Source organism: Ahaetulla prasina, chromosome 1 (assembly GCF_028640845.1).
Source record: "Ahaetulla prasina isolate Xishuangbanna chromosome 1, ASM2864084v1, whole genome shotgun sequence".
Taxonomy (NCBI): Eukaryota; Metazoa; Chordata; class Lepidosauria; order Squamata; family Colubridae; genus Ahaetulla; species Ahaetulla prasina.
Window position 1 is genome coordinate 349,429,925 of NC_080539.1, and position 27,771 is coordinate 349,457,695.

At 41.0% G+C, this 27,771-nt stretch overlaps 1 protein-coding gene across 1 annotated transcript; it reads left to right on the top strand.

Moving 5' to 3' along the window:
* The first annotated feature begins 368 nt into the window (after positions 1-368).
* Positions 369-26,782, top strand: ATG14 (autophagy related 14). Its single transcript, XM_058163017.1, has 10 exons — positions 369-630; positions 9,069-9,131; positions 9,275-9,317; positions 13,326-13,407; positions 16,359-16,596; positions 18,723-18,952; positions 19,447-19,564; positions 22,442-22,532; positions 22,643-22,728; positions 23,394-26,782. Exons 1-10 carry the CDS (start codon positions 407-409, stop codon positions 23,698-23,700), a joined length of 1,482 nt encoding a protein of 493 aa, XP_058019000.1. The 5' UTR covers positions 369-406; the 3' UTR covers positions 23,701-26,782.
* Positions 26,783-27,771: the final 989 nt, after the last annotated feature.

Consider the following 27,771-nt stretch of genomic DNA (forward strand, 5'->3'; position numbering starts at 1 on the left):
GGATGTTCACCGTGCACTGAATTCAAAGCCGACGACGCAAGCGGACCTCGCAGAACACGATGAAACTAACATTAGCTTGATCGGTCGGTGGTTTAATACGTCTTTTCCCCCACTTTTTTAATCCCGCTTTCCGCCCAATGATCCGTGCAGTTCTCGTTCGACGTCTCGGGATAACTTTAAGGGTCCAACTGAGAAAAACTAGCGTTCCCACTTCGCCTCCCTCTTCTCCTCCCCCCCCCCCGGTATAGCCTCCCCGGCAGCCAGCGCAGCCTCTGCGGTTTTGCTTAGCTCCGCCCCCGACCTTCACGTGCTGCTCTTCCCCCGCCTCCTTTTTCCCCCCCATCATGCCTCTGTTTGAAAACAAAGTCCCACGTGACCGCCGGCCTGCCGTTAGCCCGTCAGCAATATGGCGTCTTCCAGGGGCGACGGTTGGGCCGGGCCGAGCTGGCGGCGACCCGGCATTGTGGCCGCCGAAGGGGCTTACCCTTCGGATGCGGAAGCCGGGGCCGAGGGCCTCTATGTAGCCGTGGAGCGCTGCCCTCTTTGCAACAGCACCCGCCGCCGCCTGACCTGCGCCAAGTGCGTCCGCAGCGGCGACTTCGTTTTCTTCGATGGCCGCGATTCTGAGCGGTGGGTGCCCGACAGGGCTGGGCTGGGCCCTGGATCGTTGGCTTTATTTGTTTGCCGGTGTCTCCTCGCGGGCGGGGTTAAAGGTCTGAAACGCAAAGGTTCCAGAATTCCGTACTAGGCATTTTAAAGGGATCGGATAAATACCTTTAGCTCCTCTTACACCGTACTTCAGACCAGCCCACCACATTTTAGTGTTTGGTGTGTACTAAACCTCTGTGGCTAGCTTATGCTGTAGTGGATCGTGGGAATTGACAAATTGGGTCAATTAAATTATCTGCGCTTAAAGTGACTGTGGACACTGCGCAGAGCCAGCCACTGGAGTCTATAGTAGAACACGAGTCTTGTTAAGCGTTTTTATCATTAATTAAAGGGATCTGTGAAAGCCAGTGGCAAAGGGTTCATTTCTCAAGTCCTGAGAGGGAGATTTGAGAATAAATGAAAGTTTTGGTTAGCGATCGTGAGCGCAGGTTATGGGACTAGATAGAGAATCTATGATGGCTGGATGTTCAGTTCCAGTCCTCAGTAGCCAATACAATCAGTGGTCAAATATGATGGAAACAGGTGTCCTGCTTCTTCATCTCTGAGGGTAACTTAATGTTCTTAAAGATGATTGGCTGGGTTGCCAGTTTAGTCGCTCCAAAATTAAAATATAAAATAAAATTCCACTGAACTCCGCTGAAGATGTTACCTAGCCTGGTAATGAAACGGGAAACCAATCCACAAGCTCGGAGAACAAACCTTCACTCTCATTAAAATATGTTTACATTTGGGTTCAAGGTGTAATTACTTTGTTCTTTGATTCAATTATTTTGAAACCAGTATGTAAGACTCCCTATATAACTCCAGGTGAGTACATTCACACAATATGCTAGAATACGGGTGTCAAACTTGTGGCCCGGATGCTGCACTCACTGGCCACGCCTGGTTTAGGGAGGGGGGGGAAAAGCTGCTATACCTGATAATGTGCTGCCGCATGTTTGACACCTCTGTGCTAGATTAAACTGAATGGGTATTTGGCATCAGTAAATATATTACAGATAAGTTGTATAAAGAGATTGGGGTTAATTGAATAAACCATGCTTAGTGTGTTCAGTAAAAACTGCTGAGATCTTCAGTGTTTTGACAGTCTGCTCTTGGCAGTCAAGTTATGTGCTTCCTTGCCTTTCTTAAATTGTGGAATTAGCTGTCATGGTATATCAAGTGATTTATTATGGCAGGGTGTGAAGTTGGCCACCCTTAGAGAATGGAAATCTTAGGCCTTTTTATAGCCCCTGAACCTCATCTTGGGAGCCAGATAACAGGTTTAGAGAATACACTGGATTGCAATTGATGTTGTTAAATGCCAGATCTGCCTGCACTAGATGTATTATCTTCCATGATTTCATTAAGGCTGAGGGGGAAAGCTTGCCATGTGTTGCTGGTAATTCAATAGATAAGGGGGGTGGGGTTTCTCTCAGAGATCTACCCATCTCGCTTTCAGATTTTTCATCAAGCATGAGCCCAAGACAGAGGAGATAGAGTGAAGATTATCATCTGGAAGATTTTCCAGGTCATCAAAGGCACTGTTCCATAGATACCTGGATGTAAGGTACTATTTGTGAGGTTGCTTTGAGGACAAGGTAGGGGTCCTACTATAGTTTCAACTTCCTTGCTGCACAATGTTAGTTTTTCATTGCTATTTTGTTATGGAGGACTTTTAACATGACTTCCTATGGTGGGAATAGAAGCAACTTGTGAATTCTTAGACACCATGACAATCATTATCTTGTCCCAGATGATCATAGACCCAGCCTAGATAACCAGATAGACATTAGAGCTGTTTTGTATCTTAGAACAGCTGCAATTGGTTATGAGGAAGGGAAACATTTCCATCATTCCCTTGTCATGCTTCACTCATGACACCAGAATAGATTCTGTTGATTTCCAAACAACACATGGGGAGTTTCGCAAGCCTTGGAGGGCAATTGAGTCAAGGGCCTGGTTGATCTTTAGAATAAGAGGGCAGAGGTACCACTTAACAGGATTGTTCCTAAGCTGACCTTTTTGTAGCAACTAATCCATGAGGAAGTTCCATGTGTATTGAAGGGTTCCAGGATATAATGCAACAGAAAACATACTTAAAGCAACCGTGGCATCAGACAAAGAATGTCACTAAATATAGGTAAGAGTGTGCACCTGAGATTATACCATGATGATAAAAGGGGTTAACCAACAAGTTTGTTTTTCTGTTATATTTCTGGATAACTACCCAATAACATTTAAAGTGACTTGGTTACTGTTAGGGAAAGCCATCTAGGAAGCTGGCCTGCTGGAGTGTTGCTAAGCATCTGTAGAATAAAATCTACAGATAATAAAAATATTCACTTGGACACTGGTTAGGCAATTACTACAGAGAGAATAGAAGCTTTGTCTTGAGTTTTCTGCAATTGATTTGAGCTGAGTTCCTGAGGAAGTGGACAGTGTCCTCTGTGTTGTTAGCATTACTTTATATGAATGAGACCTCTACCCTTCATTATTGATGAAAGCATCTGGAGAAGTCATAGGAGGTTAAATGCAGACAGAGGTAAGTGCATCTTAGTGAAGATGTACTATCTCCTGTCTTGAAAGTGGTAATGTGTGCCCATTATTTAAGAAACTACTGCTCAGTTTACAGAATACAGAATAACAGTTGGAAGGGACCTTGGAGGTCTTCTAGTCCAACCCCCTGCCATACACTATTCTCTATTCCCTACCCTATTTGCCTCTGGGTAAATGTTGTCATCCATGGGATGGTCAAATTGCGTTAGTCTAAGGCACAACTGGAGCATTCACATTTCCAGAATTTTATGTTGTTAAACATGCTAATGCTAGTTCACACATTTATATTAGGCCAAGTGACTATAATCTGTTGCTTTATGGCTTAGTAGAGTAGGTCAATCAAATTGTAGCAGGCTTCTTATAACAGAGTATTTTTGTCACACAAAAGCTGACAAAGCTATGCTCCAGCTAAATGTCTAATTTTCTGAAGAGTTACATTGAGAAGCCTGTAAGAGATTATTCTTCTGATCCAGACTGATCCGTTGGTAAATTTCATTCTCTCTTTTTTTATTGAAAAAGTTTTAACAAACAAAAACATTTTTCCCCGTTTTCCCCCCTCCCCCCTGCAAAACCCCCTTCACCCCTCCCTTCACACACACACACACACACACACACACACACACCCGGCTTCCCAGGTCAGTCACAAGGTATTGTTATACATAAACCAAACATAGAATAAAATTTTCCCTTCTAATCCAATTAACCTCATCCAAGTCTTTTCATTTCCTAACCCCCACATTATATAAAATAATACATCCTAATTATTCAAAGGCAATCTGATATCTCTTAATCTGATATCTGTTTTGTAAATAATCAATCCATTTTTTCCATTCAATTAAATATCTTTCCTGCGTATTGTCTTTCGAAAAGGTTGAGATTTTAGCCATCTCAGCCAAGTTAGTAACTTTCAATATCCATTCTTCTATTGATTACCTTTAAAGCGCTCCATGGCTTAGGGCCAGGGTACTTACGGGACCGCCTGCTGTTACCGAATGCCTCCCACCAACCTGTACGCTCGCACAGAGAGGGACTCCTTAGGGTGCCGTCCGCCAAGCAATGTCGGCTGGCGGCCCCCAGGGGGAGGGCCTTCTCTGTGGGGCTCCACCTTGGAACGAACTTCCCCTGGACTTCAGCAACTGCGGACCTTGGACTTTCCATGAGAGCTGAAGTCCCTTTTGTTTGTTCGCGTAGGACTGGCATAGGATTTTAATAGGATTTTAATTAGTTTTAATGTTTTAACATTTTAAAATTTGGGGTTTTATTCTAAATGTTTTAATTCGGCCATTTGTATAATAAGTTTTTTAAACTATGGTTTTATGTGTATATTGCTGTTGTTTTTTATTATGACTGTAAACCGCCCTGAGTCCTTCGGGAAAAGGGCGGTATAAAAATTTAAATAATAATAATAATAATAATAATAATAATAATAATAATAATAATAATAATAATAATAATAATAATAATAATAATATTGTAGGTAACTCTTTTTTCTTCCAATATTGTCCAATCAACAGCCTTGCTGCTGTTATTAAGTTCAAAATCAATTTAATCTCAGTCACTGTACAATCTGTTATAATTCCCAAAAGGAAAAATTGCGGCAGGAACAGTAAATTTCATTCTCAAATACTGCTTTTTCTATGATTCTTTCTTGGCTCAAAACAATCATGGAAAAGAATCCTCAAAACAGCCTACTGCTAACTACAGGTCCTCATTATTGACTGCTTTATACAGCAACCATTCTCAATAATGCTGGCAATGAACAAGTAACTTTGTGACGATCCTTGCGGGTAAAACCTTCACAGTCTGTTAAGCAAAGCAAAGCAAAACCGAAGTAAGATCATAAGCAGTTGCAATTTCATCTGGTGATTGCTTGCTTGACCAAGTTGCCAGTCCCAGTTGTAGTAACTAAATGAGGATTAAGTACTTCTAAATCCATATAGCAATACAGTGCAGGTTTACTTACAAGTAAGTTTCCTTCAGTTCAGTGGGTTCAGGAGTGTGTCCATAGTTTCCCCACCACAAGTTCTTTAAGTGTGGAAAGACTGCTTTCAAGCATTTTACAAACATATTTTTTTTTAATTGTGTGCCAACCGGAGCTGGGTGATCCTTAAAATAAATACATAAACAGACCTTTCTGAGAGATGGATTGGTATATGCCTTCTCTTATTGATTGAGAATTTTTAACGGAAGACAAATATCCTTGCCCTCTTACATACCAGCTAGATCGATAGGATGCATGTTGGATTTTAATTATTTATTACAAATACTGTGACTTTATCTTTTTGTCTATAAAACTTCCAGCATCTGTCAATTACAGTAATGAAATGCAAATATTAAATGACAAGATAAACAGCCAGCATCAAAAACATAAACCAGCACAAACACATTGCCTTCGCTGCTGAAAAATATTGTCAGCAGTGGGACAATATTTTTCAACTGAGAAAGCATTCCACAGAGATAGCGTGGTTATAGAAAGGTGGAGTTTTTTGTTTTGCATCTTTATTGACTATAACTGGAACTTACAGGACCTGCTGGAAATTAGAAATGACGAATAATATTTTCTTATGTGTTTATGTAGAAATCTCTCCCCTTCCTTGCTGAATGATTAGGTTGTATTATTACCTGTAGTTAATTTACCTGTGTTTTATTTAATTTATCCAATTTCCTAGGATCACAGGGATTATAAATCAATCACATGGACTGTGTTGTGTAATAAACTGTGCTAGGATATAATTGGCTAATGGGTCAGTATGTTATGTGGAAACAGCCAAAGGATTACTTCCAGGAAGTTCCATTAGGATTGTAAAGTCCTGTACTCATTAAGAGTAAATGCATCCCATTGAACATAGTGGAACTATGTAAACATGCATAGCCTTACCTGAACAAAGAAAATCATTGTTTTATAGTGTGCATTTTAAAAAATAAATGCATATTTTCTATCAACAGCTTAAAATCAGATGTGCTAAACTTGTATAATAGTTTTTATATAGTTTCTATGATTGTCAAGTTGGACATTTGTTATCAGAGACCTAGCAGAAGGTGTAATACCTGTTCCTCCACATTTTTTAAATGTGTATCAGTCTGTGTATTTCAGTTGTGGAAAAGAATCCCATAGTCTTACTTGTACAAAGAAAATCATTATGCAAATTTTAAATAAAAATATTTTCCATCTAAGACTGCCATTAAACAATCAGTTAGAGGTTGTTCATAGTGTCAAATCATAGAGTAATAAAGAGGGAATCACACTTATTTGAATACAAATCCTTTCCTGATGTCTCTAAAATTACATGACTAGAACAACAGTAAAACAATATAGAAGCTAGGTCTGATATCAAGTCAAAAGAATTGGTATGAAACCCAGTACATAATGTACAATTTCACTGAATCAGTCAGACCTAATATATAATTTGTGTGCTGAAAAATTAGTTGCTTTAAATACATTTTAATTTAATAGAATAATGAAGTATCTTCTACACATGATTAAATTATTTAACCCCTTCTTTAAAAAAGCTTTGGAACTGCATCCCAAAGTTAAGAGCAACATCCAAAGACCTTGTTTGTACAAAACATACACAAATATTGAATCGGCATAACAGAATGTCTTAAATGCAGTAGAATCTCCTTGTTGTAAGTCGAGGACTACCTGTATTGGAATCAGGCAAATTTTCTGTATATCTTATTGACTAATGGCACAAAGGACAAACTTTTGTGATCTCCCAGTTCTCTGATACGTGAGGCTTAGGTTTTTTTGTAGATTGAAAATACTTTTATCAATTTTAAAAATAAACATACTTTTGGAACGACAGACACAACTGTTTAGGAATAATAATTTCCTGTGTAGCAGTCATAATTGTAATTATTAATATATGGCATATTTGTTGTTAATAAGGAGCAGCCTGTTCTATAGTTTTAAAACAATAATATTTGACTATATTCAAAACAGATATCAGATGAAGAGATATCAGACTGCCTTTGAATGATTAGGATGTATTACTTCTGATTGTTTTGGGGGAGGTTAGGAATTGATGAGAATTGTAGGAGTATAATAGTGTTAGCAGGGAAATTTTTTTAGCATATGTTTGTTTTATTTTTAACTATACCTTGTGTTGTTCCGGGAAGTCAAGGGGGGGAGGGAGGTTTGTGAAGGGAGGGGGGGTGGGGGGAAACAGGAAAAAAAATTTTTTGTAAAACTTTTTGAATAAAGAAAAAAACAATAATATAAGTTAACACTAATCACAGTCCAGATTTATGTGGAAAGATCTTTACTATAGTGCCATGATGGTGAACCTATGGCACAGGTGGCACACAGAGCCCTATCTGTGGGCACGCCAGCTGTCGCCCCAGCCCAGCTCCACTGTGCATGTGCGTGCGCCTCCCACCGGCCAGCTTGCGCATGGGCGGAGCCTTCCCCAATATCCGCAGGATCCACCCTCCACAGGTGCCTCTCCATGGCAGGAATGGAGGAGAAAGCTAAGACACGATGAAGGGAGAAACTGCAAAGATCTGGGAAGGCAGGAATGCAGGAAAAAAGCTAAGACACGCTGGGGGGAGAAACCGTGGAGATCGTGAGGCCCTCCCCATGCCCCATTTTGAGCCTGAAAAGTCTCCTGCGCCAACCTGGAAGCCAAAATGTGTGCGGAAGGGTGCATGTGCACAGAATGTGCACACATGCGTGGGGGTGGGGCACACGTGGGTGGGGCGCTTGCATTGCATTTTAAGGATTGGTGCACATGCATGTGCATTCTCACGCACATGCACTTTGGGCACTTGGCACCAAAAAGGTTAACCATCACTGCCATAGTGTTTTATCCATTGCCCTTTTTAGATCCAATGATCTCCCACTTTTTCACTTAATAGTCCTATAGGCCTTTTCTTTTGTGGGATCCAGTATGTGTAATAACCTTGCTCAAGTAATGTGGATCTCCAGCAGAGTATACAGCATTCTATCACTGCCTGAGCAGGATTCTTTGGCAAAGAGCTTTCAGCTTATATATTGCATATTTTTTTTCTTCCATTCTAATTCTTTTTGTGTTTACTGCCATTTCATGTTTTATTTCTTTTTCTGATACTGTTATTGATATATGTTTTATTATTCCAATTGTATGAGTTATCTTAAAGTTTGAATTCTATACCTAGTTGGGATTGACTCAGTGGGATTTACTTCTGAGTATACTTGCATAGGAATAGGTTGTTTATCTTCAGTCTGGTGTATCTCCTTTAAATTGCTCCTCAGTATCTTCTACCATCTACAACTAGAATGAATGGTCTAAACTTTAGTTATTTATGAAAATAATAAAGGTAGGATATGAATAAGTTTGCTTGGATTCAGAGGACTTTAATACAGTAAAATACATTGGAAGATAGGTACCAGCCTGAAAAAATTGACTTATATAAAATTTGCCTTCCCAAATTCAGAAAGGACAATCCTGTTTTACTGCATAGGTACAGACTGTGATGTTTCATAGTTTTGAATTATTTATTCTTTGGCATAGCTTTTCTAAAGACAAACATGGTTATACTGATTTTGGTGAGATCCTAGCTAAACAAGTTCACTACACGTGCTTAAGAACTTTAGAAGTTTCTAGTTAGTTTGGTGATCAGCCAGTTGACCATCAATGGATACTAATCTGCATTCTGCCACTTCTTTCTAACAAGTCCAATACATATCCAGAAAATCCTCCAAGTGTCATTTCGTTCATCTTGTTGCTTATCAGTAATTTGTTATTTATAAAGTGAATGACATGTTCAACATAGTATGTAAAAAGATAAGGTGATAATACTCTAAGCAACGCCTTTCTAATACAGAGGTTATTCATATTCTTATTTATTGAGAAACACATTTAAATGTTACTCTTTTCTAGGTTTTCTGAAAAAAAAGAGAGATTAAAGCACCTTAGAAAGAAACAGCATGAATTCCAGTCTCAGTAAGTCCTAATTCATTCTATTTTACTTTACAAAGTTGATATTAATACACAATCAACGTGATTCATCTTAATCAATATAGAAGTATATTTCTGGTTGCCAGTTAATGTTCTATTTCTTTTTCCACTTCTCCACATTTTTATAGGTTGTTAAAAGCTATAGAGGGGAAGCAGATAGCAGATCAACTGGTGAGCATTGCAGAATTCTTTCACTTCATATTTTATTTCAACTAGTTTTCCTTAGTGCTATTATTCATGGTGCTCTGTATTATACAGTATGTAGGTGATGGTGCCTATATTGCTGTAAATAACTGAATTTCAGCCCAAATGAACAAATGCTTAAATTGTATCTATAAAGGTTGGTTGCTTAAGATAGATTATATTGAAATAACTCTCTTTTGGAATATCAGAATACTGTTCTGACTTTTGCTCAAAATTGCCCTCCGTCAAGCCTGCACTTGAAACAAGGTGGTTTCAGTGCAAAACAGTTCCAGGCGGGTTATAATATTCTGGAATACTTCCACTAATACTGGAGCAAAACTCAAACCATTTTGTACACTGTTATTAAATAGTACAATAGTCAGATATTTTTAGAAGGATATCAGTTGCTCTTGATATAAGATATGTGCCTATTGAAAGGGAAACTTAGCTCTCCTGATATAGAACTTTTTGTAAGGATTTGACTGCCATCATTATTTGAGGGGGCAGCACTGTGGCTCATTGGTTAAGATGCTGGGCTTGTCAGCTGGAAAGCTGGCAGCCCAGGTTCAAGACTCGAGCACCACACACAGAGTGAGCTCCCGTCTTCACCCCAGCTCCTGCCAACCTAGCAGTTTGATAGCATGTAAATGCAAGTAGATAAATAGGTACCACTTCGGTGGGAAGGTAACAGCACTCTGTGACATCATTCTGGGGACGTGACAGCAGAAATGTCTTTGGACAGGGCTGGCTCAATGGCGTTGAAATGGAATTGAACACCCTGCCTTATAGTTGGCAACAACTAGCGGAATAAAATCTACAGGGATTCTTTTATCTTTTCTTTTTTACCTTGTTACCTATGAGCCACGGTGGCACAGTGGTTAGAGTGCAGTACTGCAGGCTACTTCTGCTGACTGCCAGCTGACTGCAATTGGTAGTTCAAATCTCAACAGGCTCAAGATTGACTCAGCCTTACATCCTTATGCGGTAGGTAAAATGAGGTCCCAAATTGTTGGGAGCAATATGCTGACTCTATAAACAGCTTAGAGAGGGCTGTAAAGCACTGTAAAACGATATATAAGTCTAAGTCCTATTGCTATTGTTATTTGAGGATCACTGCAGCTTGGCCTAGAGAAACTTTCAACTGCTGAGAAAGTGTCTAAAGAACTACCAGATGCTCAAAATGTATAACTTGCATTAGACAGTTTGTTTAACGTATCAGTCATTCTGTTGTGTAACTCTCTTCTGAAATGAAGGTAAAACTAAAATGCAGGCAAAACCAAAATATAGATGGTTAATTGTGATATCAAATTTAAAGGTAAATCTAGGACATCCTAATTACTTAACATTCCCTTTCAGCAGCTTCTAGGTTGCTGATTAAACTGAATGGATTTTGGAAATTGAATTAGCCATCTGTTTACTTTGAAAAAAATTATTTTTCTCCTGTGTGTTGCTTGGTGAGTCCAAGAATGGGATTCAAATTGTCCGATTGGCCAGAGACTGAGTTTGAAAATCTTTGGCCATGCCTCTTCCTGCCGGCCAAGCCTCAGTTTTTTCAACTCAGTGGCTTTGCAGAGGCGCGGAGAAACCGTGTTGTCCGTTTCACGCCATTTTCACCCTACTGCGGCTGCGGCTCCATTATTGGGCAATTTACAAACCATTTTGATGATTTGAAGCCTATTTCTGCTGAGCCTTTGACAGGATTTCGAGCTTCCACACTGTCTAAGGGGATTTGTTCCAGGATTGGGTTCACCCCAGAGTGGTTCTCATCAGCCACAATATCACTGGAATCGGCTACAAAGATGGTGGATCGCACTGGCTCACGCAGCAACCATTCTCCCAATTCTTCCCCCATTCAGGGATCAGAGGCTTCTGGTTCCTTCCAGGAGGGCTAGATCAGTTTCAACTAAACCATCTACCAGATCTAAGACTAAATCCTCCAGTTCTGCCTTTGTTGCTGCTAAAAAAGATGCTCAAAGAAGGCAAAAAGCCTTAGAAAAACAGTTTGCTAAGGCACAACAACAAGCAGAGGTAACTAGGGCTGCACCACTCCCAATGACTATTGGCCTACTGCCGCCAATAGCCTCCCATCGACCTGTGCGCTCCCACAGGGAGGGTCTCCTCGGGGTACTGTCAGCTAAACAATGTCGGCTGGCGGCCCCCAGGGGAAGAGCCTTCTCTGTGGGGGCACCTACCCTATGAAACGAACTGCCTCTGGGGCTACGCCTTCTTCCCGACGTCCGGGCCTTTAAGCGCAAGCTCAAGACTTTTTTGTTTCACCAAGCAGGGTTGGCCTAAGAGTAATTTTTAATTGAGTGGTTTTATTACTTGTTATTTTAATATTCGGCCTTATGGTTTCAGATTTTAAATTTCAAATATTGTGTTTTAATTTTTGTATATGTCTTTTTAACTTAGCTGTAAACCGCCCTGAGTCTTCGGAGAAGGGCGGTATAGAAATGTAAATAATAAATATAGAAATGTAAATAATAAATAAAATGAGCAGTATTACAGCTAACAATTCCAGACAACAGGAATTGCCCCCTCTGGCCTTACAGGAGAGCCAATTAAGTTGGTCTCCTAATATTGACATAGGGCTACAGACTTTTCACACAACACCTGTTGCGGGGGATCATTTTCCTCTTTCGGTGACCCATTCAGGATTGCTACCTAGTTCCAGTCACAGGCCTTCAGTACCATCTGCCACATTTACTCGTACAGCTGCGGGGCTCCGCCCTGCAGAGAGTCTGGGACCTAGCTTGTCTCACGAGTTGTGCAATTTAATCACACAAACCATTTCGCAGGGTATTGATGCAGCTCTCCAACAAAAAGCTTTAGCCGCCTCATTGCCATTGAGGTCCACCTTTTTGCCCTCTCCACAACCTTGTTGCAACCCGAGGTTGGCTATAGGCAGGAGTCTCCTTCCCTGCCTCCTTTCTTGCACAGTGAGTTTCGCTTGCAGAAGAGGATGAAGGGGGTGATTATGAATTGTCAGAGGAGGAAGGAGCCACCCTGGACAAGCCTACTTACACAGGGCTATTCTGGCCCAATTTGTTTAAGCCCTTGCTGTTAAAAGCTAAGGCAACTGCTAATATGGGGGCAACAGGGGGCTTAACAGAGGATCCTTAAGAGCCTCAGGACCCCCAAACCAGCCTGTTCACAGAGCCGATTACAGCGCAGGAGGTGATTCCGTCACTGCAATTTTTTAGGGATGTCATCCAGAGGCAGTGGAATCTCTCTTTGTTTCCTTTCAGCCCAGGTATATGGGTAAGAAGGTTTCACCATCTACAATTGATCACTGGCTGAAGGCTTGTATCACGTTGGCCTACGAACATCAGCCCAGGCCTACTCCAGGATGCATCACGGCACACTCGACCAGGAGCGCTGCAACTACGGCAGCCTGCGCTACACAGGCCTCGATCCTGGAAATCTGCAGGGAAGCCTGGGCTTCCCCTTCACTATTTGTCAGGAATTACAAATTAGACATGTTTGCTTTGTTGGAAGCGGCGTTTGGGAGACGGGTGTTACAACAGGTTCTACTGGCCGAGGGGACCTTGGACCAATCTGTTTCCCGCCCATCCATGGTTTAGCTTGGGTATATCCCATGCTTGGACTTCCAGCAGCGCACAGGAGAAGGAACGTTGGACTTCCTTGAACGTTCTTTCTATGTGCGCTGCAGGAGAGTCCAACCCCATCCTGGTTTGACATGGTCCAGGATCCAGGATTCATCAGTCTGGCTACATCCTCTGTCTTCATTGAAAAAACTGAGGCTCAGCCAGCAGGAAGAGGCCTGGCCAAATATTTTCCAACTCAGTGTCTGGCCAATCAGACAATTTGAATCCCATGCTTAGACTCTTCTGCAGTGCAAATAGAAAGAACGTTCAGGTAAGTCCAATGTTCCTTTTAAAGAATGCAAAAATCGTTTATAGAAGTCCTAATAGATGTTCTTTTATAGATGCATTTGCAGTGCAAAAATCCTAATAGAAGTTCTTTTGCTTTCAGAGATGGAAAATAATGTCTTGCAAGATGAGAATTGAGCAGCTGAAGCAAACAATATGCAAAGAAAATGAAGAAATAGCAAAAAGTAAATGATGGTTGTAGAAGTCTTTGCAGATTCCTGTTACGAAATTCCTTTTCTGTACCCAACTTTTCCAATAATTGTACAAAGTTAATTTAACCAGTTTCATTAGCTTATCAAAGCTATTTTGATAAAAGGAGTAATGGTGTAAAAATTTATTGCCTTCATATTTCAAATTTTTCTTTGCACTCCTGTGCTGTTTGTTTGTTTGTTTAGAAGATTTATATGGCTACCCATTCACACTCAGTGACTGAGCAGCTTTCAAACAATTAAAAAATCAGTATAAAAGATTAAAAAAACAGTAACTCCCTACCCATATCTTTAAATATATGTAAAGCTGATTAGCCAAATAGGCCTACCTGGCATTTAGGGTGCCCTCAAGTGAGCTTCCAGAACTCTTGGATACTAGTAGAGGTTCTTTGGGTAACATGCAGCTTTTTTTAATATTTTTAAATTTTATTTTAAATACAAGTAATGCAACCATACGAACATATACATACACATCTAAATACAAAAAAGAAAAAAATTACAAATAATACAGTGTGCCCCCACCCCTGGAAACCATTCCCCCCCTTTATATTTCTTCTTTTATAACAGCTAAAAATATACAATATATTCTGAATATGCCCTTATCCTCTCCAAAACAACATATATTCTTGAGTAGGTTTATTCCTTTGCCTTCCATCAACGCTGATTTTATAAAATCCCCCCATATTTCATCATAATTGTTTGTTTTAATCATCCCTTTTTAAAATTTAATTTCTGTTGTTAATTTATCGTTTGTTGCCATGCTCCAAATTTCATTATACCGTTCATTTCTTTGAATATCCCAGTTTCATCCCCATATTTAGCCATCACTAATCTAGCTGCCATTATCAAATTTACAGTCATGTCTTTTTTTTGTTTCATTTATATCCCGTTGTTCCACCAGCAACAATAATACAATTCTCGGGGACATATCTAAATTTACATTCAAAAGTGCTCTAATACCTCTAAACACCATGTCCCATATTTTTTGTGCACTATCACAATCCCACCAAATGTGTTTATATGTTCCGACCTCTTTCTTGTACCTCCAACATATATTTGTATATTTACCATCTATTTGATTTAGTTTATGTGGTGTTAAACACCACCTAACATGCAGCATTTTTGATACATAACAGGGTCAGAGCAGATACATAATTTGAAAACCAATGTTCTAATCCAAAGAGAATTATTTGACAGCAGTACATTGTTTTTATGTACTTTTACATTAATAATATATTAAAATGTAGGTAACATTTTAGAAATAATCTGTATTTTAAAATGAAATCTTAAACCTACAAAGCAAGAATTCCATGGAAAATGCATCCTCAGCCTAGCATTTGTCTGCTTGTGTTGAAGAATACTATTAGGTAGTGGGATATATAATCTCTTTTATTCTTTTAGTTGTAATTTGTTCATCTGTTAAATTTATTCCTTGCTTTTCTACTTATTTAAGTCTTGAGAGCAGCACACATTTAAAACAAAAATACTAGATTAAACTATAACATTAAGATCAAGAAAATTAAAAAATCAGTTAATGACTAGAGATGCCTCCTTACTGTATTTTTAAAATACTGGTGCTTTACAGCTCAGTGCATCTCCCTAGAGAGGACATTCCATAGCTTGTGAAAAACAGCACCCTTTCCTAGGTACCATGTGCCTACCTCTGAAAGTGAGACATCTTCAAAACTTCCTCTACTACTGATTTGTGTGATGTGGCAGTGGTCCTCAAATAATTAAACTCTGTGGTGCTTAAGACTTTAAAGCTCAGGATCTTGAGATGTAACCAAGATATAGATAACCATCTCTGTCCAACCTACTCAAAAAGGGTTGTAACTCTTGTTATGGTGGAAATTGTGTAAAGATGATATTTACCATAGTCACTTCTTGGGAATGCAGTGACAACTAAGCAGGGGTGGGCTTCAAACATTTTAGCAAGGGGGTTCTGTGCCCAGTTGCTGGGTGAGCGTGGCCATGGTGGGCATGGCTTAGCCTCCTGCATCACGGCAGGGAGGGGGCATTTTTGCCCTCCCCAGACTCCAGAGACTTTCTTCAAGCCTCCCTAGGCTCCAGAGGCCCTCTGAACTTCCAGTAGGCCCATTTTTCGCCCTCCCCCGAGCCTCCGCCCTGCACTTACCTGCATCCAAAATAGGCATCAGGGCTCCTGGGAGGGGCAAGGCGGGGTGGGAGGGGCAGCCAGGAGTGGGATTTGGGGGTTCTCCGAACTGCACAGAATCTTAGTTAGCGGTTCTCCCGAACCCCCAGCAGCCCACCCCTGCAACTAAGGATCAAAAGCAGTACCAGATTGCTATTTCAACAAGCATCCAAAACAGGCTGAACATCCATCTCCCTCCAGTTCTCCCCAGATCAGCAACTAAAACATTGGGATAACTCCCATCAGAGGAGTATTTCAATAACCCAGATTTTGCAAGATTTATGAATGCTGTCTACCTTGAAATCTTAATAACTTCCTATTACATCTGCCAAATTTTCTTTTGATTATGGGGAGGAATGTGAGTAGACATGCAGACCAAATACTGGGCTGCAGCTGGCTTTGTTTTTCTTTTCTAGGAGGCTCTTTTGGATCTAAATGTTTTACTCATGATCAAGATAATGCTGGAAGCAGCTGCTTAGCCTTATAGCCTGTCAATTTCTGTTTTCCTTTAAAAAGTTTCCTAATGTGATAAGTTAGGTGGGACAAGATAACTTTGACATCCTAAAATGCTATGCTGTGGATTTCAGATTTAATCCTGCTCGGAGATCCCAGGCGCCGCTTTATTTCACAGTCATAACATATTTCTACTAATGATAACAATGTATGTTTTTGTTTATCTAAGTAAAATAATTTACTCATACATTATCCATTGAGTAATTAGCTGTGCCATTTTGAGGGTCTTCCAAAGATTATACTTTTGCCTTTGTTGGTCTAGATTCAGAGTGGCTTCTTAGAATTAAAGATGAGAACCAGAAACTTTACCGAAGGGCTCAGCGCCATCAGGACAAGAAGGAGAAAATCCAGAGGCACAATCGCCGGCTTGGAGAGCTAGTAGAGAAGAAGAACTATGACTTGAGAAGCCATCATGAGCATCTGGCAGATCTCCGGCGGTCACACGTCCTGGAATTAACTTCTATTATATTCCCTATTGAGGAAGTGAAAATCGGTCTGAGGTAAGGAGAAAGAGTGTGGTTGATGTGGTTCACCGTATAGTCAGGAAGTGGTTCGCTTTTATCGTCTATATAGGAGAAATGAGATTTGTATATATATATTTGTAATGGGGTGCGAGAAACCAGAAGGCTTTGACACAGAACATGCACTGAATTGAGATGTTCTCCTCTATGGTTATTTGAAAATGAGCCTCACTGAAACCAATTGAATTTACTTATTTAAATTGAAGTTAACTCATTTTTTGCATCTGTCTTTACACAAAAGGAAAAAACAATCCAACCTATCAAAAACAGCACCACAGAAAACAGATTAGGAACACAAGTTAAAATAGGGAAAAAAACGGTAAGTGAACACCTGTCTACCCTAGACGAGTTCAAATCACCAGTACCAGGTGGACTACACCCCAAGATTCTGAAGGAACTGGCAGATGAGATCTCAGAACCACTGAACTATATATTTCAAAGAGCACCGGGGAACTGCCAGAGGACTGGAAAAGAGCTGATGTAGTTTCCATCTTCAAAAAAGGGGAAAAAAACAGATCCAGGAAACTACAGACCTATCATCCTGACCTCAATACCAGGGAAGATTCTGGAAAAGATAATCAAGCAACGAATCACCGAACACCTAGAAACAAACAAAGTAATAACCAAAAGCCAACATGGATTTGTCAAAAACAGATCATGCCAGACTAATCTCATTGCATTCTTTGACAAAATGACAAAATTAGTGGACCAGAAGAATGCTGTCAATATAATTTACTTGGACTTCAGTAAAGCGTTTGATAAAGTAGACCATTACTTACTAGATAAAGTAGAAAAATGTGGGTTAGACAGCATCAACACCAGATGGATTCGTAACTGGCTGACCAACCGCACTCAACGTGTAGTCCTCAATGGAACTACATCTACATGGAGGGAAGTATGCAGTGGAGTACCCCAAGGCTCTGTTTTAGGTCCCAGTACTCTTCGACATCTTCATCAATGACTTGGACAAAGGGATAGATGGGGAACTCATCAAATTTGCAGATGACACCAAGCTGGCAGGAATAGCCAACACTCCAGAAGATAGGCTCAAATTACAGAAAGATCTTGACAAACTTGAACATTGGGCGCTATCTAACAAAATGAAATTCAACAGTGAAAAAAGTAAAGTTCTACATTTAGGCAAAAAAAACAAAATGCACAGGTACCATATATGTGGTAGCTTGCTCAATAGTAGTAACTGAGAGGGATCTTGGAGTCCTAGTGGACAACCATTTAGATATGAGCCAGCAGTGTGCAGCAGCTGCCAAAAAAGCCAACACAGTTCTGGGCTGCATAAACAGAGGAATAGAATCAAGATCACGTGAAGTGTTGATACCACTTTATAATGCCTTGGTAAGGCCACACTTGGAATATTGCATTCAGTTTTAGTCGCCACGATGTAAAAAAGATATTGAGACTCTAGAAAGAGTGCAGAGAAGAGCAACAAAGATGATTAGGGAACTGGAGACTAAAACATATGAAGAACGGTTGAATGAAAAGAAGGACTAGGGGAGACATGATAGCAGTGTTCCAATATCTTAGGGGCTGCCACAAAGAAGAGGGAGTCAAGCTATTCTCCAAAGCACCTGAAGGCAGGATAAGAAGCAGTGGGTGGAAACTAATCAAGGAGAGAAGCAACTTAGAACTAAGGAGAAATTTCCTGACAGTTAGGACAATTAATCAGTGGAACAACTTGCCTGCAGAAGTTGTAAATGCTCCAACACTGGAAATTAAGAAAATGTTGGATAACCATCTGACTGAGATGGTGTAGGGTTTCCTGCCTGGGCAGGGGGTTGGACTAGAAGACCTCTAAGGTCCCTTCCAACTCGTTGTTTTTGTTGTTATTATCATCATCATCATCTCTAAACTCACCAGGCACTGAATCTGAAAGTATTCATTCCATAATAATGAGGCTTAGTCCCAAGAAAATCAGTGTTTTCCCTTCCCTTCATAGATGGCACAAAGCTGCAAACATAGTTCCATTCTGTAACTTTTTTAAAACAATCACACCTCTTCCTATCGTGCACACTCTGAAACTTCTTTTTGGAATAAAACCTGAACTGCTGTGCAATCCTTTTAGTAACCATTCCTTGCCTTTCCTCTAGGGACTCCACAGATGTCTCTTCAGAGAGCGACAATGCCATGACCTCCAGCACAGTAAGCAAGCTTGCAGAAGCCAGGAGGACCACCTACCTTTCTGGGCGATGGGTGTGTGATGATCATAATGGAGACACCAGCATTGGCATCACAGGGCCTTGGATAACCCTTCCCAACAATGGGGATTATTCCGCTTACTACAATTGGGTAGAAGAGAAGAAAACTACACAAGGACCAGGTAAAGGTCATTTAGGTATCATTTAAACTTTTTTTTTAAGTCTCAGGGTTCTTCATCATTTTTTAAAATTAATACTGAAATGCAAATTCGATGCTCTTGCCCTGATATTTGGCTTATTGAAATGTAAGAAAATCACAGGGATTCCATAAACTACTTTCTGACTGAGCCATGATTTTCATGGGGAGTCAAAGAATTGCAGAACATGATATTGGCTAGAGAGTTTCCCAAAAGCATATTTTTAGTTCTCGTAATTGAGAAGATGATAGCTCATTAACTGGGATTACACCTCAGAAATCTTAGAAGCAAACAAATTGTCTGATCTCAATGCTTTGGCAGCCCTGGGTGCAAAAAAACAACAACAACAACTCTTAGAGATCTCGCACAAGAACTTTAGTGACACTTGGTGATCTTGTGAGACTTTGTGAATTGTGAATTCTTGGACTCTGCCTTTTCTGGTGTGGCCATCAAAACTGATTTTTTTCCTTTTGTTCTAGACATGGAGCATAACAATCCTGCTTATACCATCAGTGCTGCTTTGTGCTATGCAACTCAGCTTACTAACATTTTGTCACTTATACTGGATGTAAACCTTCCCAAAAAGCTATATAACAGGTAAGGAATCTAGAAGGAGCTAGAACACATGCCAAAACGGTTATTAAGAACATTATGTTGAATGACAGGCTCTAGGAATTGTAACCATTATAATATAGCACTTTATATACACCAAATTTTAAGTTCTAAGATTTCACAGAAATACTACAGTAATAATTGTAGGTTGACGGACAGCCAAGTATGTGACTGGATTCAGATGGTGATAAAACTTTAGAGATGGTGGACAGCAAACCTTCTTGTGACTTCATTTTTTAAAATACTGAACACCCAAAGCTGCAATATTCCTAGCATTTATATCATTGGAGTAGGTGATCATTAAATTTTATTTCACACACACAAACACACACAAATCCCAAATGGGAAGTTTCCTAAGCCTCTGCAAAAGTTAAACTACTGTTGTGTCTGTGTCCCCCGAGCTGGGCCCCCTGCCAGAAAGTGACTTGGGAAGTGAGGGGGAAGGGCCATCAGGACTTACCTCTGGAGCACCGGCTTCACTGGCTCAGCTCCAGGAGCCAGAGGCAGGCCAGGTGGAGGAGATAACGAGGCCTCCGTCCCCTGACTCTTTCCACCCCCAGGCCATGTCTCCAGACCCGGCTGATGGCAATCAGGCCTGGCTGGACCCTAGGTTTCGTAGGCAGGAGAGGCGGGAACAACAGAAGCAGAGGTGGGGCAGGCCTAGGAAGTACTGAGTCATGGAGCCACACCCCAAAGCAGCAAGGGCTGCTATACCGCTTCGTGGCGAGCAAATCAACTGCTTAGAGGGAGAGAACTAGAGCTGAAGTCCTGTTGGTTCCTAGTTTCCTGGTTGGCTCATTGACATCAAGAGAGATAACAGAGACACTTGGCAGATGCTCACTAGTTTGCTGCCAGAGCTGATAGTTGCCGGCTAATTAAGTCATCACTCGTGTCTCCCGGACTAAGGAGGGGGACAGAACAATTACAGAGATGAATCCTTAATATAGACATAGGGCAGTGATGGATAACCTTTTTGCCATTGTGTGCGGGATGGGTGGGTGTTGCGCGCTTGTGTGCCCATGCCCATAATTCTATGCACCCCGCGCCTACGCACTGGACGCTCCCCCCGCTCCTGGCAGGTGATGGCATGGTAGACCCATTTTTTTGCTCTCCCCAGCCTCCAGAGCCTTTCTAGGAGCTTGGGGAGGGCAAAAACGGCCTTCCCCAAAACCCCTGAAGGCTCACCGGAGGCCAGAAATGGCCCATTTACCATATCGCTGAGCATGTGAGCTCAGCTCCAGCTGATTTTCGGGCCTTCTGGGCCCACCAGAAGTAGAAAGACTGTCTGTTTCCTGCCTCCGGAGGGCCTCTTGGGGTGGTGTGGAAGGCCCGTTTTTTGCTCTCCCCAGCCTCCAGAGCCTTTCTAGGAGCTTGGGAGGGCGAAAACAGCCTACCCCCAAACCCCTGGAGGCCAGAAATGGCCCATTTGCCAACTTCCTGAAGTCAGGAAATGGGCCATTTCCTGCCTCCAGGGCAGGGAGAGGCCGTTTTCACCCTCTGCAAGCTCCTAGAAAGGTTCTGGAGGCTGGGGAGAGCAAAAAATGGGCCTTCTGGTCCCACTGGAAGTTGGCAAATGGGCCGTTTGCGGCCTCTGGAGGGCCTCCAGGGGGATGGGGAAGGGCGTTTTCACTCTCCCCAGACTCCTAGAAAGGCGCTAGAGGCTGGGGAGAAGGAAGAACTCTCAGGGATAGCTCAGGCAGTAGAGAAGCCTGTTATTAGAACACAGAGCCTGCAATTACTGCAGGTTCGAGCCCGGCCCAAGGTTGACTCAGCCTTCCACCCTTTATAAGGTAGGTAAAATGAGGACCCAGATTGTTGGGGGGGCAATAAGTTGACTTTGTAAAAAAATATACAAATAGAATGAGACTATTGCCTTATACACTGTAAGCCGCCCTGAGTCTTCGGAGAAGGGCGGGGTATAAATGTAAACAAAAAAAAAAAAGAAGAACGGGCCTTCCACACCACCCCCGAGGCCCTCCGGAGGCAGGAAACAGACTGTTTTCCTATTTCTGGTGGGCCCAGAAGGCCCAAAAATCAGCTGGAGCTGAGCTCACATGCCCAACGATATGGCACGTACCATAGGTTCGCCATCACGGACATAGGGGGTTGTTTTATGAAATGGTGTTATTGATATTACCACATTTTTTGGAGTATAAGATACACTTGTTTCTTTCCTAAAAGAGGCTGAAAATTTGGGTGTGTCTTATACTCCAAATGTAGCTTTTTCAGTCCTAACAAGAGGCTAGTGACTGAAGCAATCTCGCGCTTTGCCTACTCCCTCAAACTCTCAGCTGTGAAGCTTTTTGCAGCCTTAATGAGGCGCTAATGACCGAAGCCCTAACAAGGTGCTAGCAAGTGAAGTGATCTCCGTGGTTTGCCTGCTTTTCTCATTGCTTCTCTCTTCAAAGATCACTTGTGCTTTAGAATCTGTTTTTTATCCCCAAGCAGGGGATAAAAACCATCAAACTAATGTGCTGAAGCTGACCAGACTAAGGATGCTAGCCAGATGAATACCTGGTAGGCAGATTTCCCCCCCCCCCATTTTCCTCCCCAAAAACTAAGCTGCATCTTATACTCCAGTGCCTCTTATACTCCGAAAAATACAGTAATTATGCTCAATTTTGCAAGCCAGTATGATTGGATGTTAAAGACGAAGGAAGGAATTATGTACACAATTCTGTAATAGTGGCTCCTTTCCAAAATGGAAAATAGAACTGGATGAGCCTTGTTCTTTTTCTGTTAGCTAATCCAACAAATCTATTTTGCCAAATCAGAGTGATCCAAAACATGTTTGTTTTATTTGCCTTGAGTTCTTGTTTAAGATTTTATGCCTTAATATTTGCGCCTTAATATATTTTGCAGTGAGTTCTGCGGAGAAAATCTTAGCAGGAGGAAATTCACCTGGGCAGTGAAAAAGCTAAATGCCAATATCCTTTACCTTTGCTTTTCTCAGGTAGTTTTCATTTGGTTTCTTTTCCTTCTTGGAAGGCTTTACATTGTTTCCTCCTCATCTTTCAAGTCCTGCCTGATGAGTATTCTGCTTTCCTTCATATGCTTTTCCAGCATGTCAACTTAGATCTTCTGCACCCTCTACATACACTCAGAAACTTGATGTACTTGGTCAGTCCTGAGACAGAACATTTGGGAAGGTAAGAAGCAGTTCAGTAATAAATGCCCTCACTAGCTTTCTAGAAGAGCCTCCTAGCAGCCCTTCTCTGTGTCAGATATCACTGTAAACAATAGTGAAGTTTGATAAGTTACTGTATATTCAATACACAATACAAATAACATTCAATCTGACCATCAGCAACTCTCCCAAGTTGGAGAGAAAAAAGAATTTCGTCCAGGAATATGGGATGGGCCTTTTCAATTACAGATATATTTTGTTCAGGAATTATGAATTTCTAGGTCAAATAGTAGCAGTAACTTTCTGACTTCGGTTAACAGCTTGCCTATTTTTCAGTTTTTCTCATTGTGACAAGGGATTGAAGTTTGCCTCAGTTCTGCATGAATTGCCATATCCCATAGAAAAGTAACACTTCTTATAACTTGATGCTTTATGGAATCTTCCAAGTATTTATTCCCTTATTCTGTGATCTTTTAAAAAATTCTTGCTCCATCATGCAAGCTTCCTCTGATGAGATTCTGAGTCAGTTGCTCAGCCCCAGGTGTCACGTTCTCAGCTTTGACTCTTTTACTTCAGCTCGTACACCTTTAAACATAAATGTGTGCTTATTTTTTTCCATTTTTGCTACCAAGTGTGCAATCAAAGCATCTCTCTCCCTCCCCTCTCCCCCTTCCCCTCCCCTAATAGGTCTGGACCATTTGAGATCAGTGCTGATTTGGAAGATTCCATGGAGTTTGTGGACCCCAGCGGTGCTGGTGAAACAGATGAGAGTGGAGATGAGCACATAAGTGATGAAGAAACTGACCTTGGAACAGACTGGGAGAACCTGCCCAGCCCACGGTTCTGCGATATCCCCTCCCAGCCATTAGAGATGCTGCAGAGCCAGAGCACGCAGGCTTCTCAACCGATAGCCAGCAGCAGTGCTGGTGGCATGATCTCCTCAGCAGCAGCCTCAGTTACCTCTTGGTTTAAGGCATACACTGGACACCGCTAAGAAATAGTTGGGCCTCTATGACCCACCGTCACTGTAGAAGACTTTGAGAGTCAGTTCGGTAGTGCCTGGAACAACGGGGGGTGGGGGGGTCTGACTTTCATTTGCAGAAGCTCCAGCAGCTCTTCTTTTGCCCAAGGCATAAGTTCCTCCCATTTTTCTGACACCTGCAATGGAATTCAGCAGTTCTGAGTCACAGTCTTTGTGTGTATGTATGTGTGTGTGTGTGTATACTGAAAAAAATTACCTGCACATTTTGTTTCTAGTCTGTATTTTTTAAAAGAAGCTAAGAAAGGCAATCATTTGAAGCATGGAAACAGGAAGAGAATCATGGAAAAAAGCAATCTGAGAGTCACGCAAATGCTTAAAGTCACCCTGGTCAGTCGGTTCTAGCAATGCCCTTGGACTTCTTGGTTTTCTGGAGTGTGCATCATTTACAAACTTAACACACAAATGTACATTTCAGGAACCCTCTGGCAAATGATGCTTTTTTAATGAGTTTCTAAACTCTGTTGCCATACTTTTAATACAGAAAACCATCCTTAAAAAAAAAACAACTACTGGCGATAATTATATCTTTTGTATGTGTTGCATTCATCAATTAGAAGATCTTTCTGAATATTTTTCACAGTGAGCCACCCAGAGTTCCCAGGCTCCTTGTTCTAGCACCTGACACCAAAGAAAGGCTGGCCCATAATAATTTGTAAATATAGAGCCACTCTGCTGTGGTCAGAAAGTTTGCATCCATACGTTCTTTCATAAGGTGGAAGCACACTGCTCCTGCAGTTTGGTTTTGTGTACTACTTGTTCTCTGTCTTTTGGAAAGCTGGCACTCCTGAGATGAGAACATGAGGACTTCTCCTTTTTGTGTCCTGTTAGTGGCTACAGCATGTTGTACATAGACTTTAAATCAATTGTGATTTTGTTTTGAATTTTGGAGGGATTTTGGAAGTAAAAAAGCTTTCCATTTTCATTGTATTATTCTCATCCATTTTTCTTTAACATATATATGTTTATATATTAGATCTATTTCAGATGCTTCCTGGCCGGTCAAGTCAGTTTGCATGTCTGTCGGTGTTTTTCTTTGTCCGGACAGTGTTGGCTGTCCATGCTGAGATCAGAACTTGGGGGTTAGGCAGTTTTGCATTACTCTTCCTATTAAAAAGGACGAGGGACAGTCTTGCAAATCAGGCTAATTTGAGGATTCATCACGTGTCTCTCATACCAACATATCTTTTACTTGATCATAAGAAAACATTTTCCAAATCATCACAATTTTCACTGTGGAACTCCAGTGGGGGGGGGAAAAAAACACTCTGTAACAGGTCTGGGTGGAGATTGTTTATATTGTAATGGAGTAAGGAGAAAACGGCATGCAGTCATTTGCTCCTTCATAAAGCAGTTTCTGCCTTCATATTGCCTAGTGACCCAAAATAAATTGGCTAGGCAACTATAGTTTCTGTTACATCATTTATATGCCGCCCCATTTGTGGTCTCTGTGTTTTTAGTTAATAGTCCTAGCAATCTGAGTTTTAGATGTTTTTCTGCCTTGGAGCCAGTTCAGCCTTTCAGCAGAGCAGGTACACCCCCTGATGTGGAATATCCTCCCTTGAAGAATACACACACAATGTTTGTCCAACATTAATGCTTTGGCGATTCTGTGTTGGGCGCTTTTTTCCTGTATTACAAAGATTTGCAATCATGCAAGAATTTCTGAACTGGCAAATAAGTTTTATTCAGTGTTTCTGTGATGGTCTTCTATTTAAGCCTGGAGTGCATAGAAGGAAGTGCATAGGGTTTTAAGTAACTTTGCTATGCAGATTCTCCTTCCCCCGCTTCCCCGCCAAATAAGGATTTATCTGGAGGATAGGGAAACTACTACTTTATATTTCTGTTGCTAAACCAAAGATTGCTTTAGTTAGGTGTTTTGATTTAAAACCAGATGGTGTGATTTTTCCATTCGTCAGACTTAGTATAGAACAGGGGTCTCCAACCTTGGTCCCTTTAAGACTTGTGGACTTCAACTCCCAGAGTCCCTCTGGGAGCAAAGCTGGCTGAGGGACTCTGGGAGTTGAAGTCCACAAGTCTTAAAGGGACCAAGGTTGGAGATCCCTGGTATAGAAAGACAGCAATACAATGATCCACAACCATGTCTTTACTGGTTTCTGTAGAAGCCATGTTGATTTACAAACAAAGTGGCAGTGGACGGAATTGTGGGTGACTGGCCTTTGTCTCAAAGATCTTTGGTGACATGGGATTGTCCTCTTACCTACTTCTGTTAATGAAACAAGTGGAAATTTGTAAGAAGAAAGGCACTTTATTAGTTGCAGGTGATATGGGCTGCTTAACATTGTGATTGGCGGGGTGGGGGGGGTAGATGGCAGGCAGGCTCTGAACACTGTAAATACCGTTGCTTTTCCTCTTCTGTTGTGTGTTCCTTTTTTCTGCTTTTTATTTTTGAATGCAAACCCTTGGAAATCATTTCTAGTGAACTGAGGGAAATAAGTTTAAAAGCCAGTAAGCCATGAATCCTTTTTGCTTGTCAGTTTCAACTTCTTAAAATGGTGCCTCTCTCCTTCCAACAGTGGAACATTGCTTTGGAGGCCACCAAAAGGCATCCAAATAGTAATAAGGTAGGGTGCTGCTCCCTTTCAAGGAAAAAAAATGTATTTTTTTAACGTTTTTACACTTCTAGAGCTATCTGGAGAAGCTACAAATACGTTTCTAAATACGTGCAATAGAGAAACATTCTGCTTCATGGACAGGGATATCCTGGGTTTTACATCACTAATTGCACATTTTACAAGATGTTACGGTATCAACAAAGGTACAGCTGTATGTTTAGGCCCAAGAATCTCTACATGCTTAATGGGTTACTAGAAATACAGTAAGCGGTTTGCTGCTTGAAAATTGGTTCTCCAAACAAGGATCGCTAATTGAATATCCCTAAATCCATAGCTTCTTTTTTTTTAAGCTCATGACCTTGTGGTGCCACTTTCAAAACTAGTAGTCCTAACTAAATGCAAATGTGTTTTTAAAATTGTACTACTGCAATAAATCTTTGGGGTTTTTTAAAGATTGTTTGGTTTGATTTTTACTGTTCTAATATTACTGCTATCAGTATTACTTACTGTCCAAGTGCATGGGTTTCAGTTGCAGAACACTGAAGGAGAAAATACACATTTCAAGCTAAAAATATCTATAAAATATCAAAATAAAATATAAAAACTTCCTGCCTGGGCAGGGGGTTGGACTAGAAGGCCTCCATGGTCCCTACCAACTCTGTTGTTGTTATTATTATTAGTGTTTACGTTATCAAAAACTTGCCTAAAGAAGAGATTCGTCATGAATCTTTTCACTGGTTACCACCCCAGACTGAGCCCTTCTTTCCTAATTTGTGATGGATTTTAGCCATCCAAATGTAGCTAATTTTATAACTAAGAGATGAAAATTGAAGCCTATAAATGACATTATCTGTAAATAGTGGAATTAATAACTGACAGAAGCCTGTTATATTTGAATGTTTGGATCAAACCTAGGTTTGAATCAAACTTTTTAGTAATTTCCTAGCAGTTCAAACACCACTACAACCTTGTGTTGATGATAAGAACCTGGCTTCTGTCAAGTGTTGTATTATGTAGCTAGTATGTTCTGAATACATAGAAGGAACATTACACATTTAGCTGTAACATCACCAGAGGCTGGGGGATGAATTCACAGAATGGGAAGAAGTTGGTAGGGGTACCTTGGCATGCTTACTGGAACAGCAGCAACAAGGGAAGGTGTGCAACTGGGGACGTAGCTGAAGCTCCAAACGACAGCTCTACTAGCCACTTGAAGCCAACAGAAGCTCACTGACTTGTCTTTCTTTCATGGAGAATTGGCTTTCCTGTAGTGCTGCTGCGCTCACAAAAAAAAAAACCCTCCCTCATTTGGAAATCTTCAAATAATTCAGATGGGTGGGAAAACAAATACTTTGTGATCTATAATTATATCTGGATGATTTATAGCAAGTGTTTCTGACTCAGAAGTCATCTTTGGATTGGCCTGTTTTTGATGATCACGTTGATCTAT

What these genes read in the sequence shown, in the direction of transcription:
- ATG14 (XM_058163017.1), top strand. Translation starts at nt 407, where the DNA reads ATGGCGTCTTCCAGGGGCGACGGTTGGGCCGGGCCGAGCTGGCGGCGA. An exon ending in GAAGTGAAAATCGGTCTGAG is followed by an intron (nt 16,597 to 18,722) that starts GTAAGGAGAAAG and finishes CCTTTCCTCTAG; the next exon opens with GGACTCCACAGATGTCTCTT. An exon ending in GAGACAGAACATTTGGGAAG is followed by an intron (nt 22,729 to 23,393) that starts GTAAGAAGCAGT and finishes CTCCCCTAATAG; the next exon opens with GTCTGGACCATTTGAGATCA.